Source organism: Spermophilus citellus (assembly GCF_964194105.1).
Source record: "Spermophilus citellus genome assembly, chromosome: 13".
Classification (NCBI taxonomy): domain Eukaryota; kingdom Metazoa; phylum Chordata; class Mammalia; order Rodentia; family Sciuridae; genus Spermophilus; species Spermophilus citellus.
In genome coordinates this window covers 52,708,323-52,726,529 of record NC_138193.1, presented here as the reverse complement: position 1 = coordinate 52,726,529, position 18,207 = coordinate 52,708,323, and the positions used below count along the sequence as shown (strand labels likewise).

At 41.0% G+C, this 18,207-nt stretch overlaps 2 protein-coding genes across 2 annotated transcripts in view; one reads left to right on the top strand and one right to left on the bottom strand.

Annotated features, from left to right (window-relative positions):
• LOC308632763 (uncharacterized protein C2orf78-like) overlaps nt 1–18,207 on the top strand; it is a gene marked incomplete at both ends in the record, with an annotated part of 56,387 nt that overhangs the window by 11,182 nt on the left and 26,998 nt on the right. The gene's annotated exons all lie outside the window — the stretch shown is intronic.
• LOC308632396 (electrogenic sodium bicarbonate cotransporter 4-like) overlaps nt 3,550–18,207 on the bottom strand; it is a gene marked incomplete at both ends in the record, with an annotated part of 38,412 nt that continues 23,754 nt past the window's right edge. The window contains 5 exons of the mRNA XM_081264479.1: nt 3,550–3,839; nt 4,105–4,312; nt 11,287–11,460; nt 12,098–12,166; nt 17,349–17,421. Coding sequence (XP_081120605.1) covers nt 3,550–3,839; nt 4,105–4,312; nt 11,287–11,460; nt 12,098–12,166; nt 17,349–17,421 — 814 coding nt within the window. The remainder of the gene's footprint in view (nt 3,840–4,104; nt 4,313–11,286; nt 11,461–12,097; nt 12,167–17,348; nt 17,422–18,207) is intronic.

Genomic DNA, 18,207 nt, shown 5'->3' with positions numbered 1-18,207 from the left:
AATAAAATAAAAGTATTGGGTCCATCTACAACTAAGAAAAAAAATTAGTTTTTAACCCCTTTCTGAATGCTTGAATACTGCAGTAACTTCACTAATCAAATCAACTTCTGTGGTTCCAGAACCACTATACTTGCTCAACCTAGATGTCTCTTTCTTCCATCTCCAGGGATATTAACTGAATATGTTAATAGAATAATGTATCACTATGACCTCTTATACTGTGAAACATAATTTATAACATATTCATAATATATTAATGAACATTTAAGAGGAACACAGAGATGATATCCCTAACACAAGAGCCTGGGGGAGGGGAGCCATGGGGTGAGCCCATTATGTCCCTCCTGCAGGGCTCACCTACCAGAACTGAGCCATTTAGTTTCTATTATAACTTTCCTGTCACTTTCTCCACCCAATCAACTCTCTTGTCATTTTCCCCACCCAATCCCACCTTCTCCTTGGGAGTCTGACCACTCTATTGGCTACTTCATACCTTTAAACGGCCAGGTTTGTGACATCATTCTCCCACCAAACCTACTGCCACCTGCAGGAATCTTAGGCTTGCCATGTAGTTGTAAACAAATTTGAATCACCGCAAGTGACCAGTGACCAGTAACCAGTCATTGGAGTGGCCAGTAAACAGTGACCAGTGAACTCCATACTGGGAAACATGCATTCACTAGCCTCAGCCACCCACACATCCTCTGGGGTGATCTCCTCATCCTTTGTATCTACAATTGACGTGACCTCTTCTCTGACCATGTCAGGTGAGTAAAGAAACTTTTGAAAGTTTTTCATTAGACTTTTACCTGCCTCAATTTACTAATGGAGTCAAAAGAGCTTAGAATAATAGGGGAAAGGATGGAACTAGAAATCTGGACACCTAATTTCATTGGGAATTTGACATGTACTAGGTATAGAACTGGACTAGTTTACTCTCACAAAATCTGTTTCCTGATTTGCTACATGAGGATAACAGATTGCCCATGTTCTGGTCCCTTACTTTTCTTGCATCTTGAGGGGCATGTTTTAGAGAATGAAATCAGATTTCATGGTGGTGTTGTTTCAACTGAAAGAGACAAAACCTAGGCAGGGTGGAAACCAAGAGGTTTCCTCTGTAACAGTTTCCCTTCAAAAAGATTTCTACTTCAGTATTTCAAATTTAGTGCTGTTCATAAAAGGGACATTCACATATTTGAGAGTTTTCTATTTAAACTAGGTGAAAAGAGAAATAGGGAGAGAGGAGCAGGAGGACAGGGCTGTAAGGAGGCAGATGTTCTTGGGGAAGAAAGTTTGTGACTGTTTAAGCACAAGGCAACAGGAACTCGGTGGAGGAAGAAAATATAAAAATAAAGGAGAAGAAAATGTTAGAATAATAGAGATGAAGAGAATGATGTTCTCCAGAAAAAAAGAGGTTGGTTGGGATGGATGTGAAAGAAAAGCAAAGGGCTTTGCTAAATTGTTGCAGCTGACTTTGAACTCACAATTCTCCTGCCTCAGCCTCCCAAGCCCCTGGGATTACAGGTGTGCACCACTGTGCCCAGCTCCAAGATTATTTTTAATAGTGAAAAACATGGAGGGGATTTAGGGGTACACACCTGGTTCAATCCCTAGTGTCCAAAAAAAAGGGTGAAAAACCTGAAAATGATCCTAAAGTTTACCAGTAAATGAATAAACTAACTATAGTACTGTAGTAAAGAAGACGACAGTGGGCTGGGATTGTGGCTCAGCAGTAGAGCATTCGCCTAGCACAGAGGGGACCTGGGTTCGATCCTCAGCACCACATAAAAATAAAGGCATTGTGTGTGTCCATCTATACCTAATAAATAAATAAATAATTTTTTAAAAAAAGAAGACGACAGAATACATATGTCATACATATGTTCACATGAAAGATTCAAAACATGGCTAACACATTACAGAACCAAATGTATAGCAGAAGCCCAATCTGTTAATGCATAGAGTATCAAAGCAATACATGTTAAAACTGGTAATTATTTCTAGGAAGGGTAAGGAAATAAACAGTAGACTTTCACTTTACCTGAAGATTCTGAATTTTAAACAAGAGTGTAAGAAGTAAAAAAGCCAGGCATGGGGGCACATAAACCCAGGTTAGCCTGGCAACTTAGTGAGACCTTGTCTCAAAATAAAATAAAAAGGGCTGGGGATGTAGCTCAGTGGTAGAGCATTTGTCTAGCATGTGCAAAATCCTATGTTCAATACCTCATACCACCACCACCAAAAAGAAAAAGAAGAAAAAAAGAATTGTGAAAACAGTAAAAATCAAATATAGATAAAGATTTTATTAATATGATAAAGAACTACATTTAAGAGGGAGTATTAAATTAGAAGGACCAGCCCTTTACACACAGAAATAAGCTGTTAATGAACAAATCTAGAAAACTAACATGAAATAATTTCTCAAGATTCAATATAATCTTCGTCTAACTCAAACTGTTGCACTTCAAATTATACCACCAAGACAGTGAAAATGATCCACAGGATAGAAGAAAATACTTGCAAATCACAGATGTGGTAAGAAGTTTTTATCCAAAATTTATAAAGAACTCTTACACCTTAAAAACAACAATCGGATAAAGGGTATGAATAGACTTTACACAAAAAAGAAGCTCAATATTATTAGTCATTAGAGGAATGCAAATAAAATCAGGAGATCCCACTTTATATTCAGATGGCTATAATCAAAATGACAACTAACTAGTGCTAAAGAGGGTGTGAGGAAATTGAAACCTTCTCACGGTGCTAATGGGAATGTAAAATGCTGTATATTTGGCAGTTCCTCAAGAAAATAAACCCAGATGTAACATATAAACCAGCAATTCCACTCCTGGGTATATACCCAAGAAGGGGTAGCCACATAAAAACATGTTCATAGCAGCATTCATGAATAGCCAAAATGTGTAAATAACTCAAGTGTCCATCAACAAGCAAAATACTAGAAAGAATCTAAAATTTCTCACATTAAAGAAGGGGTAAAAAATAAATAAATAAAAATAAAGAAGGGGTAAACTCTGGTTATGAAACACTGTATTTCAATAAAATTTAAAATGCCAAACAAGTGGATCATGTTCATCACTAAAATGATTATTTAAGCATACAACTGAGCAATACTGTATGAGAGAGAACCACCTAAGAATAAGATGCTATAGAGCAAGGCTTCTCAAATCTCAATGTGCATAAAAATCAGAGAACTTAAAAATTGTCCATTTAAGCCTCGTTTGGGCCCAAGCTTTCTTTCTAAAATGAGATTCTACTGAGGCCAAGAGTAGTTAAAAAGTCATAAAATCAGTAAGTGGGCAGAATCGAAAGTGGACAGGAGAGTCTGGCTGCAAGGCCCACATCTTACTTCCAGCTTTCTCCAACTATGATACTACACATTTTCCTGTGGCAGCATTTTTCCATGGGGGTAATTTAATACTGACAATAACGAAACCAGACATATGATAGAGTAAAAAGCTAAGTCAGCAAGAATCGTCACTAGAGTTTGAGACTGCAGAGAAACTGGGAACCCCGGGCAAGGCCAGGCCTTCAGAACGCCTCCCCGCCCTCGGGGGTGCTCGGGCGGAAAAGTTTGAAGGCTCTGCCGGCCTCGGGGCCTTTCAGCGCCCCAACCTCAAGCTCAGCTTCCTTTGCCTCGACCTTCATCTCCGTCAGGCCCTCCCCACTGTCGGCCACCCCCGTGGACTCGAGGAGGGGCAGAGTGGACGCCAGCCACTCGACCCTGATCCTGGGCCGGGTCATCATCTCGGGACCCTGTTGGCCGTCCCCGACCTCCGCCCTCAGCCTGGCGCCCTCAGCCTGGCGCCCTCCGCCGGGCCCTACTTACAAGAGGAAGCTCATCTTCGGTGCTAGGAGATCAGGGGAGGGGCCGCTGGCCCCCGCCCCGTCAGGATTCGGAACTGGCGCGGGAACCGAGAGGAAGAGAACGGTCCTCTGATCACGGACAGCGGAAGGAGGGCAGCAGGGTCTCAGAGGTCGGGTTTTAGAGGCTGCAGGCCTGAGTGAACCGCGGCGTCTGGCTCCCCCGCCTCCCCCACCTCACAGATCCGAAATGCGGAACCAGCAAAATCTCGCGAGCCAAGCCTTCGCCCCGCCCCTCAGAAAGGGACTTGACATCCCTTTCATCCCGCCCCGCTCTTACAGATAAGCCAATCAGCGTTCTGGATGTCGGGACTTCCCTCTCCTGGAGGCGTGGCGAGGGAACGCGGTGATCGGGAAGAGGGGCTGGCTTTGCACTTGCTGGAGCTTGGTGTTGCTGTGTTTCATCCTTATTACCCCGGTAGCCGAAGCGCTGTTATGAGCAATATACACCCCTGCAATTGTTTAAAAAATTTAAACTAATTTTTTAATAGAGATACATTTACATAGAATAAAATTCTCCCCTTCAAAATGTACATCTCATTGCGGTTTTTTTTTTTTTTTATTTTGGGTGTATGTATTCAGATGTGTGCAACCATCATCACTTTATCTAGTTCTAAGAGCGTTTTCATTCCTTACCACTCCCTGTCGCTCCCGACTCCTGGCAACCAATAGTCTACTTTTTTTTAAATTTTATTTATTTATTTATTTATTTTTAGTTGTAGTTGGACAAACTACCCTTGTTTTATTTATTTACTTTTTATGTGGTGCTTAGTATCAAACCCAGCGCCTCGCGCATGCTAGGCGAGCGCTCTACCGCTGAGCTACAACCCCAGCCCCTCTACTTTCTATTTCTATGAATTTTCTTATTCTGGACATTTCATATAAATAGAATCATTCAGTAAGTAATCTTTTGTGACTGGCTTCAGCATAATATTTTAAGATTCACGCTTCTAGCATATTTGAGGACTTCATTTCTTTTACAAAATGAATAAAATTCCATTCTGGAACACAGCAAATTTTGTTTATCCATTCATCTATTGATGGACAAATTTGGGTTGTTTTTTCATTTTTCAATCATTATGATTAATGCTGTGAACATCCAGGTACAGGTTTTTAATGTGGGTGAAGGATTCAATAACACCAAGTGACCACTAACACACACCATAGTGGAATGAAGAACACAAGGAAAAGGGAAATTGTGGGAGACTAGAGAAATACCTCAGCAAGTGGTTGTGCAGGAGGTCTGGTGTAAATAAGATTGTCCCATGTACCTGTTACCATGATTTTCATGTTTATTTTATTTCATTGAAATATCACCTGTTATGTTGAATTAATTTTTTTTATTGTGTTGAATTTTGTAGTTTATAATTTAAAACATGATTTGATATACCTGAATAGAAGCTATATACCTAAGGATGCAGACTCATACTTTTTTTCATAACTTATATTCCCTAAGTAATACAATTATCATAAAAACATCATGAGAAAAAAGGATTCAAGAATGTTTTTTCACCTTTTGATGGGATTGTTTTTTAAGCCAAAAAATTATTAAATCAATGAAAGATCAGCAATTTATTAGATAAAGCTTTTAATATTGTTAGATTTATAGAGGAAAAGAGATAATCTTCAGGATTAGGTGAAAATCCCAGGTCAATATTTGACTGATATCAGTATAGTCCCCTTAGGAATAAAAAAATAAAATTTCCTGGTGAGAGAAGCAAGTGGAGAAAGAGAAATTGCTGATTGCTAATTGCTTCAGGGCAATTTGTTTTCCACTAGACAGGGGCTATCCAAAGACTGGAGAAGTTTTTTTTTTTTTTTTTTTTTAATTCCCTCCTTATCTCAGCTGAACAGAGAGATCACTGCACACCATCTGCTTGTAGCAGATGCTGAAAACAAAAGCTAAATGGCAAATTATAAAGACACCAGTCCCTCCACTCTTGAACCTCTCCCCCCCTCCCCCCCATTCATCCCCTTTCCAGCTTCCTTGGACAGGATTTGCAACCTTGCATTTTCATTCTGTGTAAGTGTGCTGTCTCATCATTTGCAAACCTCCAGCTTTACACTATCAACTAAATCCACTTTGGTCACAGAGGGTTCCTGCTTCTCCTATCCAGTTGGTGCTTTCAGAATTCATCTTTTAGCCTCAGTCACAGGTAAATATAAAAGGACAGTAAAACTGCTAAGATGTCCCTGTCCATTATGTTGGGACTCAGGTTGTAGACTATGAAAGAGAAATCCAATTTATCAGACACCAAAAACTCACTCGAGCAAAAAAGCCACATGAAGGTTTCCACTCTGAAAATGGTTAAGCCTGAAGTCAGACTGTGGTGTTAGCCATATTCATTGCTAAAAAAAAAATTGGCCTCTGTCTTCCTGTTATATTCAGTTGGAGAATACAGATATTAATCAAATGATTATACCAGTAGATGATATGTAATTACAGTTGTAGAAACTGAAAAGTGGGGTTGGTGATGTGGTTTGAGCGGTAGCGCCCTCGCCTGGCATGCGTGTGGCCCGGGTTCCATCCTCAGCACCACATTCCAACAAAGATGTTGTGTCCGCCGATAACTAAAAAATAAATATTAAAAAAAATTCTCTCTCTCTGTCTCTCACTCTCTCTTAAAAAAAAAGAATCTCTCTAGTCAAATTCTTTAAAAAAAAAAAGAAACTGAAAAGCATTGAATGCATTAAGAATATTAAAATAATGTGACAGGAAGGACCAAAGAGAGACTGGGGAGTTTGAATGCCATTTAAACTAAGTCCCCAGAGGATGAGTTAGCTGATCCAAAGAAGAAGTGGGGTTCTGTTCAGAATCAACAAAGTATGCAAAGGCTTTGAAGCAGTCAGGAGTTTGCTGTGATCAAGGAACTGAAAGAAGCCAGTGTGATAAGAATGTGACTGTCAAGGGGGAACGTGAAGTGAAATGAAAGCAGTCACCAAGAATCTTAGCCTGTTTGAAGCCAGGTGGCCACCCTTGAAAGGTGTTCAGAAGGACAATGCTGTATACTCTTTTAGAAGCCAAAACAGATAAGAGGTTATCGTATTTGTCTGAGTGGAGATGTAGTTGACCAGGAATAGGTCAGTGGGGAGAGCTGTAGATGAAATTGAGAGATGTTTTGGAGAGAAATTATACAAGTCCCAGTGAAGAACTAGATGTGGCGGTCTAGAGGTCAAACTTTTAGGTCAGATAGTCTGGGGGTGCAGCCTTGAGGGGATGAGTAACAGTGCTTCTAGGAATCAGGGAGGAATGTGACCACTTTATAAAAGGACATGATGTGCTCTGTTGGGTCTGAGGGAAGAAAGCAGGCAGGAAGACTGATTGGGATTGGGTATAGAAGAGCCTGAGCACCTCATCCCACAGAACTTGATCTAAAAATTGTCATATAAAGTCTTTTTTAATATCACAAATCGTATTTCAATATAATACTGTGGGAACATAGAAACAAGTCTTTTTTGTTAAGCATGTTAAACACCTATAATGATGTTCACATATAATTTCACTCTTGAGAGTTCACAGTTTTGGCAAAGAGAATTCTCAAAATTTTAAGAGGGCTGGGCTTTTTGAAACTGGGCATGCCTATTTCCTTTCCTTCTTTACAGTTATAAGCCCAAGTAGCCAACCATAAGGTACTTCCATATGGAGTTTTCTGGGGACAGTTTCTGGGAATCATTGTACCTAGTCATATAACCTGTAGGCCATGCTCCAGACTATACGACCTCCCACATCCATTGTCTTGTCTTCTCAGCACCATATTCTTTTTCTTAGTCTTTTTTCTTGTTCACTGTATGTCTGCCTATGCTAAGCCCCAGGAGGTCAGAAACATCACTTTTTTTAAAAAGAGAGAGAGAGAGAGAGAGAGAGAGAATTTTTTAATCTTTATTTTTTAGTTTTCGGTGGGCACAACATCTCTGTATGTGGTGCTGAGAATCGAACCTGGGCCGCACGCATGCCAGGCGAGCGCGCTACCACTTGAGCCACATTCCCAGCCCAACATCACTTTTTTTTAAAGTTTGAAATAATTTCAGACATAGAAAGGTGTCAGGAAAAGTTCAAAGGCATATTGGCATACTCTTCCTTCAGATCCCCCAACTGTTACTATCTTACATTTGCCATTTGTTTGATCAGTTTCTCTTTATGTATACACATTGCTATGGACTGAATTGTGTTCCCACTAAAATTCAGTGTTGAAACTTTATCGTGTATGTGTGTGTGTGTGTGTGTCGGGGGGTGCTGGCCATTGAACCCAGGTCCTTGTACATACAAGGCAAGCATTCTATGAACTGAGCTATATCCCCAGCCCCAAAACCTTATCCTTAGAGTGTGACTATATGTGGAGATAGAGCCTTAAACAATAATTAAATTAAAATGAGGGCATTAGGTTGGGCTCTAATACAATCTGACTATAAGTGTCTAACACAATCTGACTATAAGTGCCCTTATAAGAAGAGGATATTTTAAAAAAAAAAATATATATATATATATACACACATATATATATATTTTATACATACATACACACACACATATATATGCATATTTACTTATTTAATTATTTTTGGGTACTGGGAATTGAACTCAGAAGTGCTTTACCTCTGAGCCACATATCTAGCTCTTTTTATTTTTTATTCTGAGACAAGGTCTCACTAAGTTGCTTAAGAGGCTGGCCTTAAACTTGCAGTCCTCCTGCTTCAGCCTCCTGAGCACCCGGGATTACAGGTGTGTACCACTGCAACTGGTGTGTGTGTGTGTGTGTGTGTGTATATATATATATATATATATATATACACACACACACAAAAGTATGAAGAGGGAGAGGGAGAGGGAGAAAGATAGAAAAAGGAGCACCCTAACAAACATACTTATATACATACCCTTATTTTAATTACATATCCTTATTTTTTCTAGACCATTTGAAAGTAAGTTGTCCTTTTATCTCTAAAGGCAAGAAGTGCGCATTCTCCTACATGTCACAATATGATTAGCTAAATCAGGAAATTAACATTGTTACAATGCTAGTAACTAATTATAGACTTTATTCACATTTTGACAATTGTCCTATAATGCCATTTATAGCAAAAGAGAAAAAAGAAGAGAAACAAAAATATTAGAGGGTCCAGAACCCATTCCAGACTCACATATCGCATTTAGTTGTCATAACTAAACTCTTTTAATCTAGAACATTTCCTCATTCTTTGTTTTTCATGGTCTTGGCATTTTTGAATAGTACAAATGTTTTATCTTGTAGAGTGTCTCAATTTGGGCTTGTCTGATATTTCCTCATGATTAGATTAAAACCTTATAGCATGTTACCAATTTCAGGAATCTGTTTTTTCCCCCACATTTAGGAATATGTTTTATTTTTGTTTTTGTTTTGGTACCAGAGATTGAACCCAGGGGTTCTTAACCACTGAGCTACATCCCCAACCCTTTTTACTTTTTATATTTGACACAGGGTCTTGCTAAGTTGCTTAGGGCCTCCCTAAGTTGCTGAGGCTGGCTTTGAACTTGCTATCCTCCTGCCTCAGCCTCTGGAACAGCTGGGCTTAGAGGTGTGCACCACCTTGCCTGGCTAGGACTATGTTTTTGTTCTTGAACAGTTTTTACATTGCAGGTCTGTGATCTTTCTTCTCAATGTAAAAATGAGAAATCTGTAACACTTTATAGGAGACTTATAGTTTTCTTAAATCACTGCATTTAATTTTCAGACTTGTTTAAAGCTATGAAGTGAGGTGTCCTCAGTGCATCATATTGAGAAATTCATAATATGTTTGTTTCATGTGGCGATGTTAAATTTGATCACTTGGGGAGGATCCATGTCCCTTTCCCTGGAGTGGTGGTTCTCTACCCTGGCTGCATATTTATGCTCCCTGTAGACTTACTTAAAATACCAAAGCTTGGGATTCCTGAAGATATTTTGATTTAGTTGATTTCATAGATTTTAAAGAGCAGCCAGAGTCAAGAACCACTTACTAGAGATCTCCTAGGAGTGCACATTTCCACAAGTGTGCTTGATTTGGTTCCTAATCTAGGCCTGCAAGCATTCTGGGAGCATTAGCCCCCAAACTTCAGTCCCCCAGCAAGGGCTGGGCAGCTTCCTTCTGGTGGGGTTATCTAAAGGGCCAGATGCAACAGGTTTTTGTCTGTTTTTATTTTTATTTTATTTATTTATTTGTTTGTTTATTTTTGTATCAGGGATTGAACCCAGGGAGCTTAACCACTGAGCAACATCCCAGCCCTTATTTATTTATTTATTTATTTATTTTTAGTGCCAGGGTTTGAACCCAGGGTGCTTATCTACAGAGTCATATCCCCACCCCCAGTATTGTTTTAAAAATATTTTTTGTTGGGGCTGGGGATGTGGCTCAAGGGGTAGCGCGCTCGCCTCGCATGCGTGCGGCCCGGGTTCGATCCTCAGCACCACATACCAACAAAGATGTTGTGTCCGCCGAGAACTAAAAAATAATAAATATTAAAAATTCTCTCTCTCTCTCTCTCTCTCTCTCTCTCTCTCTCTCTCTCTCTCTCTCTCTTTCACTCTCTCTTTAAAAAAAAAATATTTTTTGTTGTACATGGATAAAATACCTTTATTTTTATGGGGTGCTGAGAATCAAACCCAGTGCCTATGCATGCTAGGCAAGCCTCCACCTATAAGCCACAACCCTAGCCCCACATCTCCAGCATTTTTTATATTTTATTTTGAGTCAGGGTCTTGCTGAGTTGCTTAGGGCCTCTCTAAATTGTGGAGGCTGGCTTTGAACTTGCAATCCTCCTGCCTCAGCGTCCCCAGTCACTAGGATTACAGGTGTGACTGTTCTTAACTTTTATTCTGGAATAACTTCAAATTTCCATAAAATATAAAAGAATAGTCAAAGAATGCCCAGCTCAAACTTTATATTGTCATTGGGTTTTTGAAATTCCTGATCTCTGATTCTATTCCCTCCCTGCACCACTAACATACTATTTACCATTTCAAATTCGTTAATTTTGCACGGGGAGAAGATTTATACTTAGTATGCATCAGTTTTCGAGATTGGCTTGAGGTTTGGCAGTAGAGAACTTGGGTCTAAAGTTGAATGTGTCCAGCTTCTCCAATTCCACATTACCGGCCTTCCCCCAGCAGGAAAGTTGGGTGGGGACCTCAGCATGCCAATTGTCACTGCAGGATCCACCTGCCACACTGACATTCTTTCCTCCGCCCTTCTCTCTATCCTCCACCTGGTCTGGCCTCACAACTCTAAATTTGTTCTGGACTGGCTTCTGTCACCCAAAGGAACCAAACCAAGCTGGGGAGAAAGCTAAGGGTGCTGCAAGGTGACGCACTTGCGGCACTGCTGGAACTCCTAGGCGAAGCCTGCCTAGACCAACCTGCCCAGCAGCGGCGAAGCCCGCGCCCACCTTACCATGACAGGGAAGATGATGGCGGCCACAGTGGACTTGAGGATCCAGAGCACAGCCAGGCAGATGATCTGTACCAGGGTGAAGAGGTGGATCCTGCGCAGTGGTACGTGGCGAAGGAAGGCGTGGTCTAGCTGGTGCTTCCCCGGCATCAGGAAGAGCTTGCATCGTTCCCAGAACTAACAAGGATAGCGAGGGCTCAGCAAGGTTGCCAGGAAACATTCCCCGCCCCGACATCCCTCCGCAGGTCCGCTGGGGTATGAGGTTAAGGGAAGGGGTGACTTGGTAGGGTCTCAAGAGGGGACTCTTGTTCAGGCATTAAGTAAGACACTCTTGAGGTGTCTAGGCAGGTATGCAATATTGGAGGGAGGGAGGATCCTGAGGCCTGGGTGAGGGGAATGGACCTGGAGGTGGCTGTAAAATGAACATGGTCTGTTCAAGGAAAACGCAATTTAATGGACCCATGAACTATCCAAGTCATCTTGGGATTTCGTGGTTAATATAGAACAAAACAAAGCAAAAAACTTTCTTCTGTGGAGTTGTCTTAGGGAAGAGAAGAGAGAGGTACAGTGAAGTGCTCTTTGGAGTTGGTTTGACCCAGGTTTTGAGTTATGAGTGGCAGTCTCCCCCTCTGTGAGACTGGGATCAAAGGACCTAATTATATAGATTAAATGACACCTGTAAAGTGCCTCATATAATTATTTTGCTTCTCATAGAATATTGCTATTATTCTTTCACTGAACCAGGAGAGTAAGAATTTGGGGTCTTGGTGACACTAGGGAGTGCTGACTTCAGGTGGGGAGGGGAGGGCCTTACCTGGATGCCATTCAGGGAGGCCACGCCCATGTAGAGGAAGACTCCAAACAGCACAAGCATGGGGATGTACTGAAATGAGAGCAGAATTTTGGATTGAACTTCTGCCTGGGATGGGTCCTTGGTCTCCTTGTTCTGGACAAATGTGTCTGCCAACCGTAGAGGCAGCCAAGGAGGTGTATATTTGGAGGAACTGAGGGTGTCTGAGAGAAGATCTGGAACCAGAGTGTGGGTGCAGGTGGGGATGCACAGCATGCTGCTGTTCTTCACATCTGGCCCTTCTCCCAGCCCCACGGGAGCCCTGTGGTCTGGCTGAAGACATTTCTAGAAAGTGGGAAAGCTCCACAAACTGCTTATTCCTGCCAGCTCCTTCCACTTTCAGCCTTAGCTGAGGGCCCCTAAAGCTGCTGGGCCTGCAGGGGGCCAGGGACCTTTGGTGAGTTGACCTAAATCATAGGAAGTACCAAGGCCACTTATCAAAAATCTCATATCATACACAATCACAAAAAAAGAAGCAAGACAGAAGTATGTAAACTGTTGCCCAGGGTACTGCCTACTAAATCTCTACCTCACCCTTTGATGACAGGATGTCTGAACACCAAAAGTTCCTCTTCAGGTAGGCTAGCCAAAACCAGTTGGATCTAAAATGTTTGCCAGAGTAACAGCTGACCTCCAGCTTCATTAAAATCTAGTTTCCATGCTAAAGACACGCTCACTGGCCACACAGTGTCCAGAAACAGTAGATCAAAAAGGAGAGTGCATCTGAATTTGTAGAAGTCTCCACCTGTTGCAGGAAATTACATGAATATTCCTTCCCTTCATTAACCTATTACCTCCCCCTCATTTCTGCTGCTCTATACCCAGCTTGTCAACTCTAAGTAAGTTAAGTCAAATGTGAGCTGGGAACCCACTTCTCCATTCTTTAGTCACCAAATAAAAGCTCGGGCCATGGATGCTCAAGTCAGTCTAGTTACTTGCTTTGTGACATTGAATGGAAAAAAGACCCCTTTAAGTTCTATATTCCAGGGGGACCAACAAATGTATTAATAACATAAAAACCACTAATCATCAACTAACACTAGGAGTTTGGTGTGTACTCTTCCAAGCACACACATCAGCAGTTGTTTTCTTTTTCAAAAGTAGATTCATGTAATTCATACTGCACTACCATCATCATTTCAAATCTTTTTTTTATTTTTTATTTTTTTAAAAATCTTTTTTTAAATATTTTCTAGTTGTAGATGGACACAACTAGAAAATATTTTATTATTATTATTTTTTTATGTGGTATCAGGGATCAAACCCAGTGCCTCATGCATGCTAGGCAAGTGTTCTACAACTGAGCCACAATCCTGTCCCCAGCATTTCAAATCTTTAAAACTCATGTTTTTTTTTTTTTTTTTTTGAGTACTGGGGATTGAACCCAGAGGCACTCTACCACTGAGCTGCATCCCCAGCTTTTTTATTTTTCATTTTGAGGCAGGGCCTTGCTAAGTTGCTGAGGTTGGCTTCAAACTTGTGATCCTCCTGCTTCAGCCTCCCAAGTCACTGGGATTATAGATGTGCACCACCACATATGGCTTTTAAAAACTTTTTGAGGCATTTCTTCACCTCTGTCCAAGCTGTATTTCTGCTATTTTTATCCTCTCCTTTAGCTGTACCCAATTCTTGCCACTATGAACAAAGGCTGTCCTGCCTTGCTCTGGGTTGTGGTAGAACTCTTTGGTGATCACAAAGTATGATGCTAACAAGGGCTGCTCAACTTGTAGATGCCATTTAAGAATGTTAATGAATCCAGACAAGTAAATAACTTCTATTTTAGGATAATTTATATTTGTTTGCATACAAAGCACACTTTGGACCTACATGCTATAAACAATCCAAGACATTTGAACTAAAGGTTAAAAAAGGAAATATATGCCAGTGGCACACAGCCATAATCTCAGTGACTCAGGAGGCTGAAGCAGGAAGATTGTAAGTTTGAGGCCAGCCTCAGCAATTTAGCAAGGCCCTAAGCAATTTAGCAAGACCTGGTAAGGTAGCTTGGTGGTAAAGTGCCCTGGGTTCAATCCCCAGTACCCCCCCCAAATAAAAGGAAATATGTGACCCTTCCATCATTTCATTAGCACATAGTTTATGAGATTTTTGCCAAATTATGAGATAAGGTAAAAATTTTAAGGAATCACTGTCCTAATCACCCTCAAAGTGTGGAGGCAATTGAGAGAGAAATAAACACTTAAATTAAAAAACTTAGCTATCATCTGTAGCAACACAAACTCAAGTTCACTTACAATTTCCCTTTTTACTCTACTAAGTGTGAAAACAAACTGGATTAAGTCTTAAATAATTGTAGTCATCAGTGACTGATAAAAAGTTACCTCATTTTCAAGTCAAGGAAATTGTCTTGTCATTTGCAGCTTTCCCAGAAAATCTCAAATGCCTATAACATTGTAATCCTACCAGTGATAGGGCTGTGATCTACAATTCTGTATTCATCAGCACAAATCTTCCTTGACTCTCCAGGAAAAGGCCCTTTTCAAACATTAATGAAACTAAAAAGTGGCAGAAAGTTACCTCTAGTGTCAGCTTTACATCAACAATCATCACAGTACTACAATCATAAGGATGTCAGAACTTTCCTCTGTAATGTTAGACAGGGACCAGGAGAATAACATGGGGTCCATAAGGGAGTTTTAAGGCATCATAGGAGTTCCTCTGAGGCGGAATGCAGAAATCCTCGGTCTCAAAAAGCCATGGGAAGGTGTGAACAAAACAAAACTTCATGGCCTTGGGGTGGACTGGGAAATTTGCTCAATATGTTAAGTAATTTACATCACCCATCAAATACATGCTCACTTCCTCCTTCTGAAGCTTTGTTTGACAAGATAATGAAATATTTACAAATCAGTGATGGAAGGCCTAAAGAATATCACTGATCCTCTAACAATAAACATTATTGTCTAATATCAACACAACCATTCATTGATACAGAACGAGAGGGGGAAGGGGCAGAGAGAGAGGCTCCTAAATAGAGTCTAGGATCTTTCATCTTGACGAATTATATTTTTCTTGAACAGCTACACCAAACTTCTTTTCTTAAATATAAAATGAATCCAGTGTTTAGTACTGATGTCAGTTAGTAATTATGCTTTAGTTAGTTAGCTAACAGTTTTGAAAGCCTAGCTTTATAAAAAAGTACATACCTTAATAAAATTGAATCAGAAATCCTAAATCTTATGATTAATTTGAAACTCTAGACAGGTCAGTTCTACTACAAAATTTGCCAAATAGATTAAACGTTGGGTAAATCAAGTGTATTGATCTTTTTTTTTTTTTTTTTTTTTTTGGTACTCTTATTCTGGAAGAATACTGGTGGGTAGATTTTCAAACTCTTTTGTGCTCTGATTGAATGCAAAGATAGTATCAAAGCACTTGGAGCCATATGGAACCTTGCAAACTTTTCCTTGACTGTCAGAACAATAACATTTACTCTTTAAACAATGTATTTTACAAGGTGCATACATTTATAGAGAAATACAGTACACAGCCTGAAAGAGTTACAACATTTGGCCCAAGAATTGTAGCAAAAGGGATTTCTATTATTGCTCAAAATGTCACCCAAGAGGGAGCAATGTGACTGTACATCATTTAAAGGATGACCACACCAAAGGCTTTGGCAATGCAAATTTTATGCACAGAACTATTTTCCTTTCTCTTCTTCTTCTTTTTTTTTTTTTTTTTTTTTTTTTGTTCTTTTCTTTTTTTCCTATAGGGCCGAGAATCAAGCCCAGGACTTCCTGCATGCTAGCTAGGTAAGTGCTCTACTACTGAGTTATACCCCACAGCCCTCATTTCAATTATTTTAATTATACTATGTCAGCATGTGACCTACATTAAGAAGATATACAACATTAGAACAAAAGCAATAATTTATACTAAAATCAGAGGTCAAAAGTGTGAGTGTAAAGGCCTAGAAAATGTATACACAGAATATGAGAAATGTGTTCATGAAAGAATCCATCATGTTGTAAAAGAAACAAAAGGAAGGAAACCATAGTGGAATTTTCTAACTGCTTTGTTTCTATTCAGCTATGCATCAAAAGCTTGTGTGCAATGACTGAATCAATGAACATGCTCAGCAGCTGGGGCAGCCTGCCTGGGACTGCCTGAAGTCTGAGTCTGCAAAGATAGCCGGAGGTGCTATGTGCAAAGTGTTTCTAGGAACTTTTGGCCACTAAAGTATGCTGTTTTTAGGTTAAAATTATTTTTTACACAAATGCTTGTCAGGCAGTATCAGGAATGATACGCATGATGGTTCTTTTGAGCCCTTTCCACAAAAGTCAGCATTCTCTGGCCATTTAAAATACACTCTTAAATAAACGAAACCATCGGTTTGTAACCTGTCTCCTACACAATGAAAACATTTCTTTAAAACCCCCAACCTTAAACCAATTGCTCAGGTGTGCCACTGATTCTCAAGCCAGAAATATTTTTTATACTAAATGAATCAATTAGCATCATGGTTCTCTAGTCTTTGTCTTTTAATAAGGTCAAGCCCAAAATGAGCTGTTTTAAGACATTCAGAGAGGGAAAAGAACCACAAAGATTGGAGCAATTACAGGTAACCTTAATTCAGCAATGAAAGTCTTATGTGTGCACTGATTGAGGGAAAGGGCCATTGATAGGTGACTGGCTGCAGTTGAGATAACTGGTGGGAACACCCTAGTCCTGACTGGAAAGTGACCGTTGTAGTTAGTCTCTTCCAGCTGGTCCAGTGGGACATGAGCAAGAGAATCTTCCAACTGTGTGGGAAAAAGTCACTTAGGAGCTGGACAAATTCAAATCAGAGGAGCAGAGAATAGGCCTGGAGAACAGCTTAAGAGTTCTCCCCCCAGAGGTTTAAACTTCAGAAAATGGGTGAGCAAGAAGGCCTCCAGTGAGCTTGGGTGATTCCTGATCTAAGCAGGGACAGAACTTGGCAGAATTTTCCCAAGGGACAGTGTCCTCTGGGAAGGTGAGAGTGTGGGCGGCTGTGAGAGAGCAGAGAGGATGGGTGATGATCACAGATGATACCACTTTACAGAGAACAATGACAATGGCTCTGAAATATTACTTTAGCCTACTGAAAATCCTGCCTTTTTAGGGACCCGTAGGCCAGTGATATCTGGGTTGTGTAGGGACACTCCCCATGCCTAAGTCCTCTGCTCTGTCTTTTCAGGTGTGACGGGGCCCTGGCTGGGATGCAGAGCCTCACCTTCAGGACGGGAGCCAGGAAAACAGAGGTCCCTGTCAGGATGAAGACGATGATCCCAGTCACTCTTTGTTCCCTGGTGGAGAAGAGCAGAGTCAGGGGAGATCCAGAGATACCCAGTGACCATTCCCAGCCTCCTGCCTCTTTGTGGGCCCTCAAACTTGTGTCCAAGGCCATGGCTTCTGCATCAGGCTCTGCCTTTTAGCCTAAGGCCCAGCTGCCCTACACAGGGAAGACGGGATGCCCCTGAAGGAGGCCAGGGCATTTTTCAGGGGCATCAAGGAACTTGTTCAGTACAGTGCCTAATAGCTGGATGCTTGATCCTGATGGACTTCCATTGAATCTTGGCTCTGCCATTTACTCATTGTGGGATATCAGACAAGACCATGATACCTTGAGCTAGTAGAATAGAGATAATAATGACACCTACATTGGGAGATTGTTGTAATAAAAAGTGCTGATTACCTTGCTTTTTGGTAGTAAGATCCCACTTTGGCAGGGCATGACTGATGCTGGAGAAGGGGGCCTGGCTGCCAGTGGAGGAGATGTCAGAGGTTGAGGCAGGTAGGTTTTCCTGAGTGCCCAGGCACTAGCATAGCCCAGGTTGGAGCCCTGGACTCTGGGGAAGATATCTTAGACCAGGAGCTCAGGAGACGGGAAGGGGACAGTGTCCTGTCTAGTCCTGAGCCCTACATGAGGCAGAGAAGCCTCTCTCAGGGCAGACCAGGTAGCCTACATATCCCAAGGCAGTAGGGAGAAACTTCCATTAGGAGAATGCCAGGATTTGGTGTAAGCCTCAGGGGTCCTATAGGGCAGATGTGATTCCCAGCCCAAAACAGCTTGGGGACCTGGCGTGGGGCAT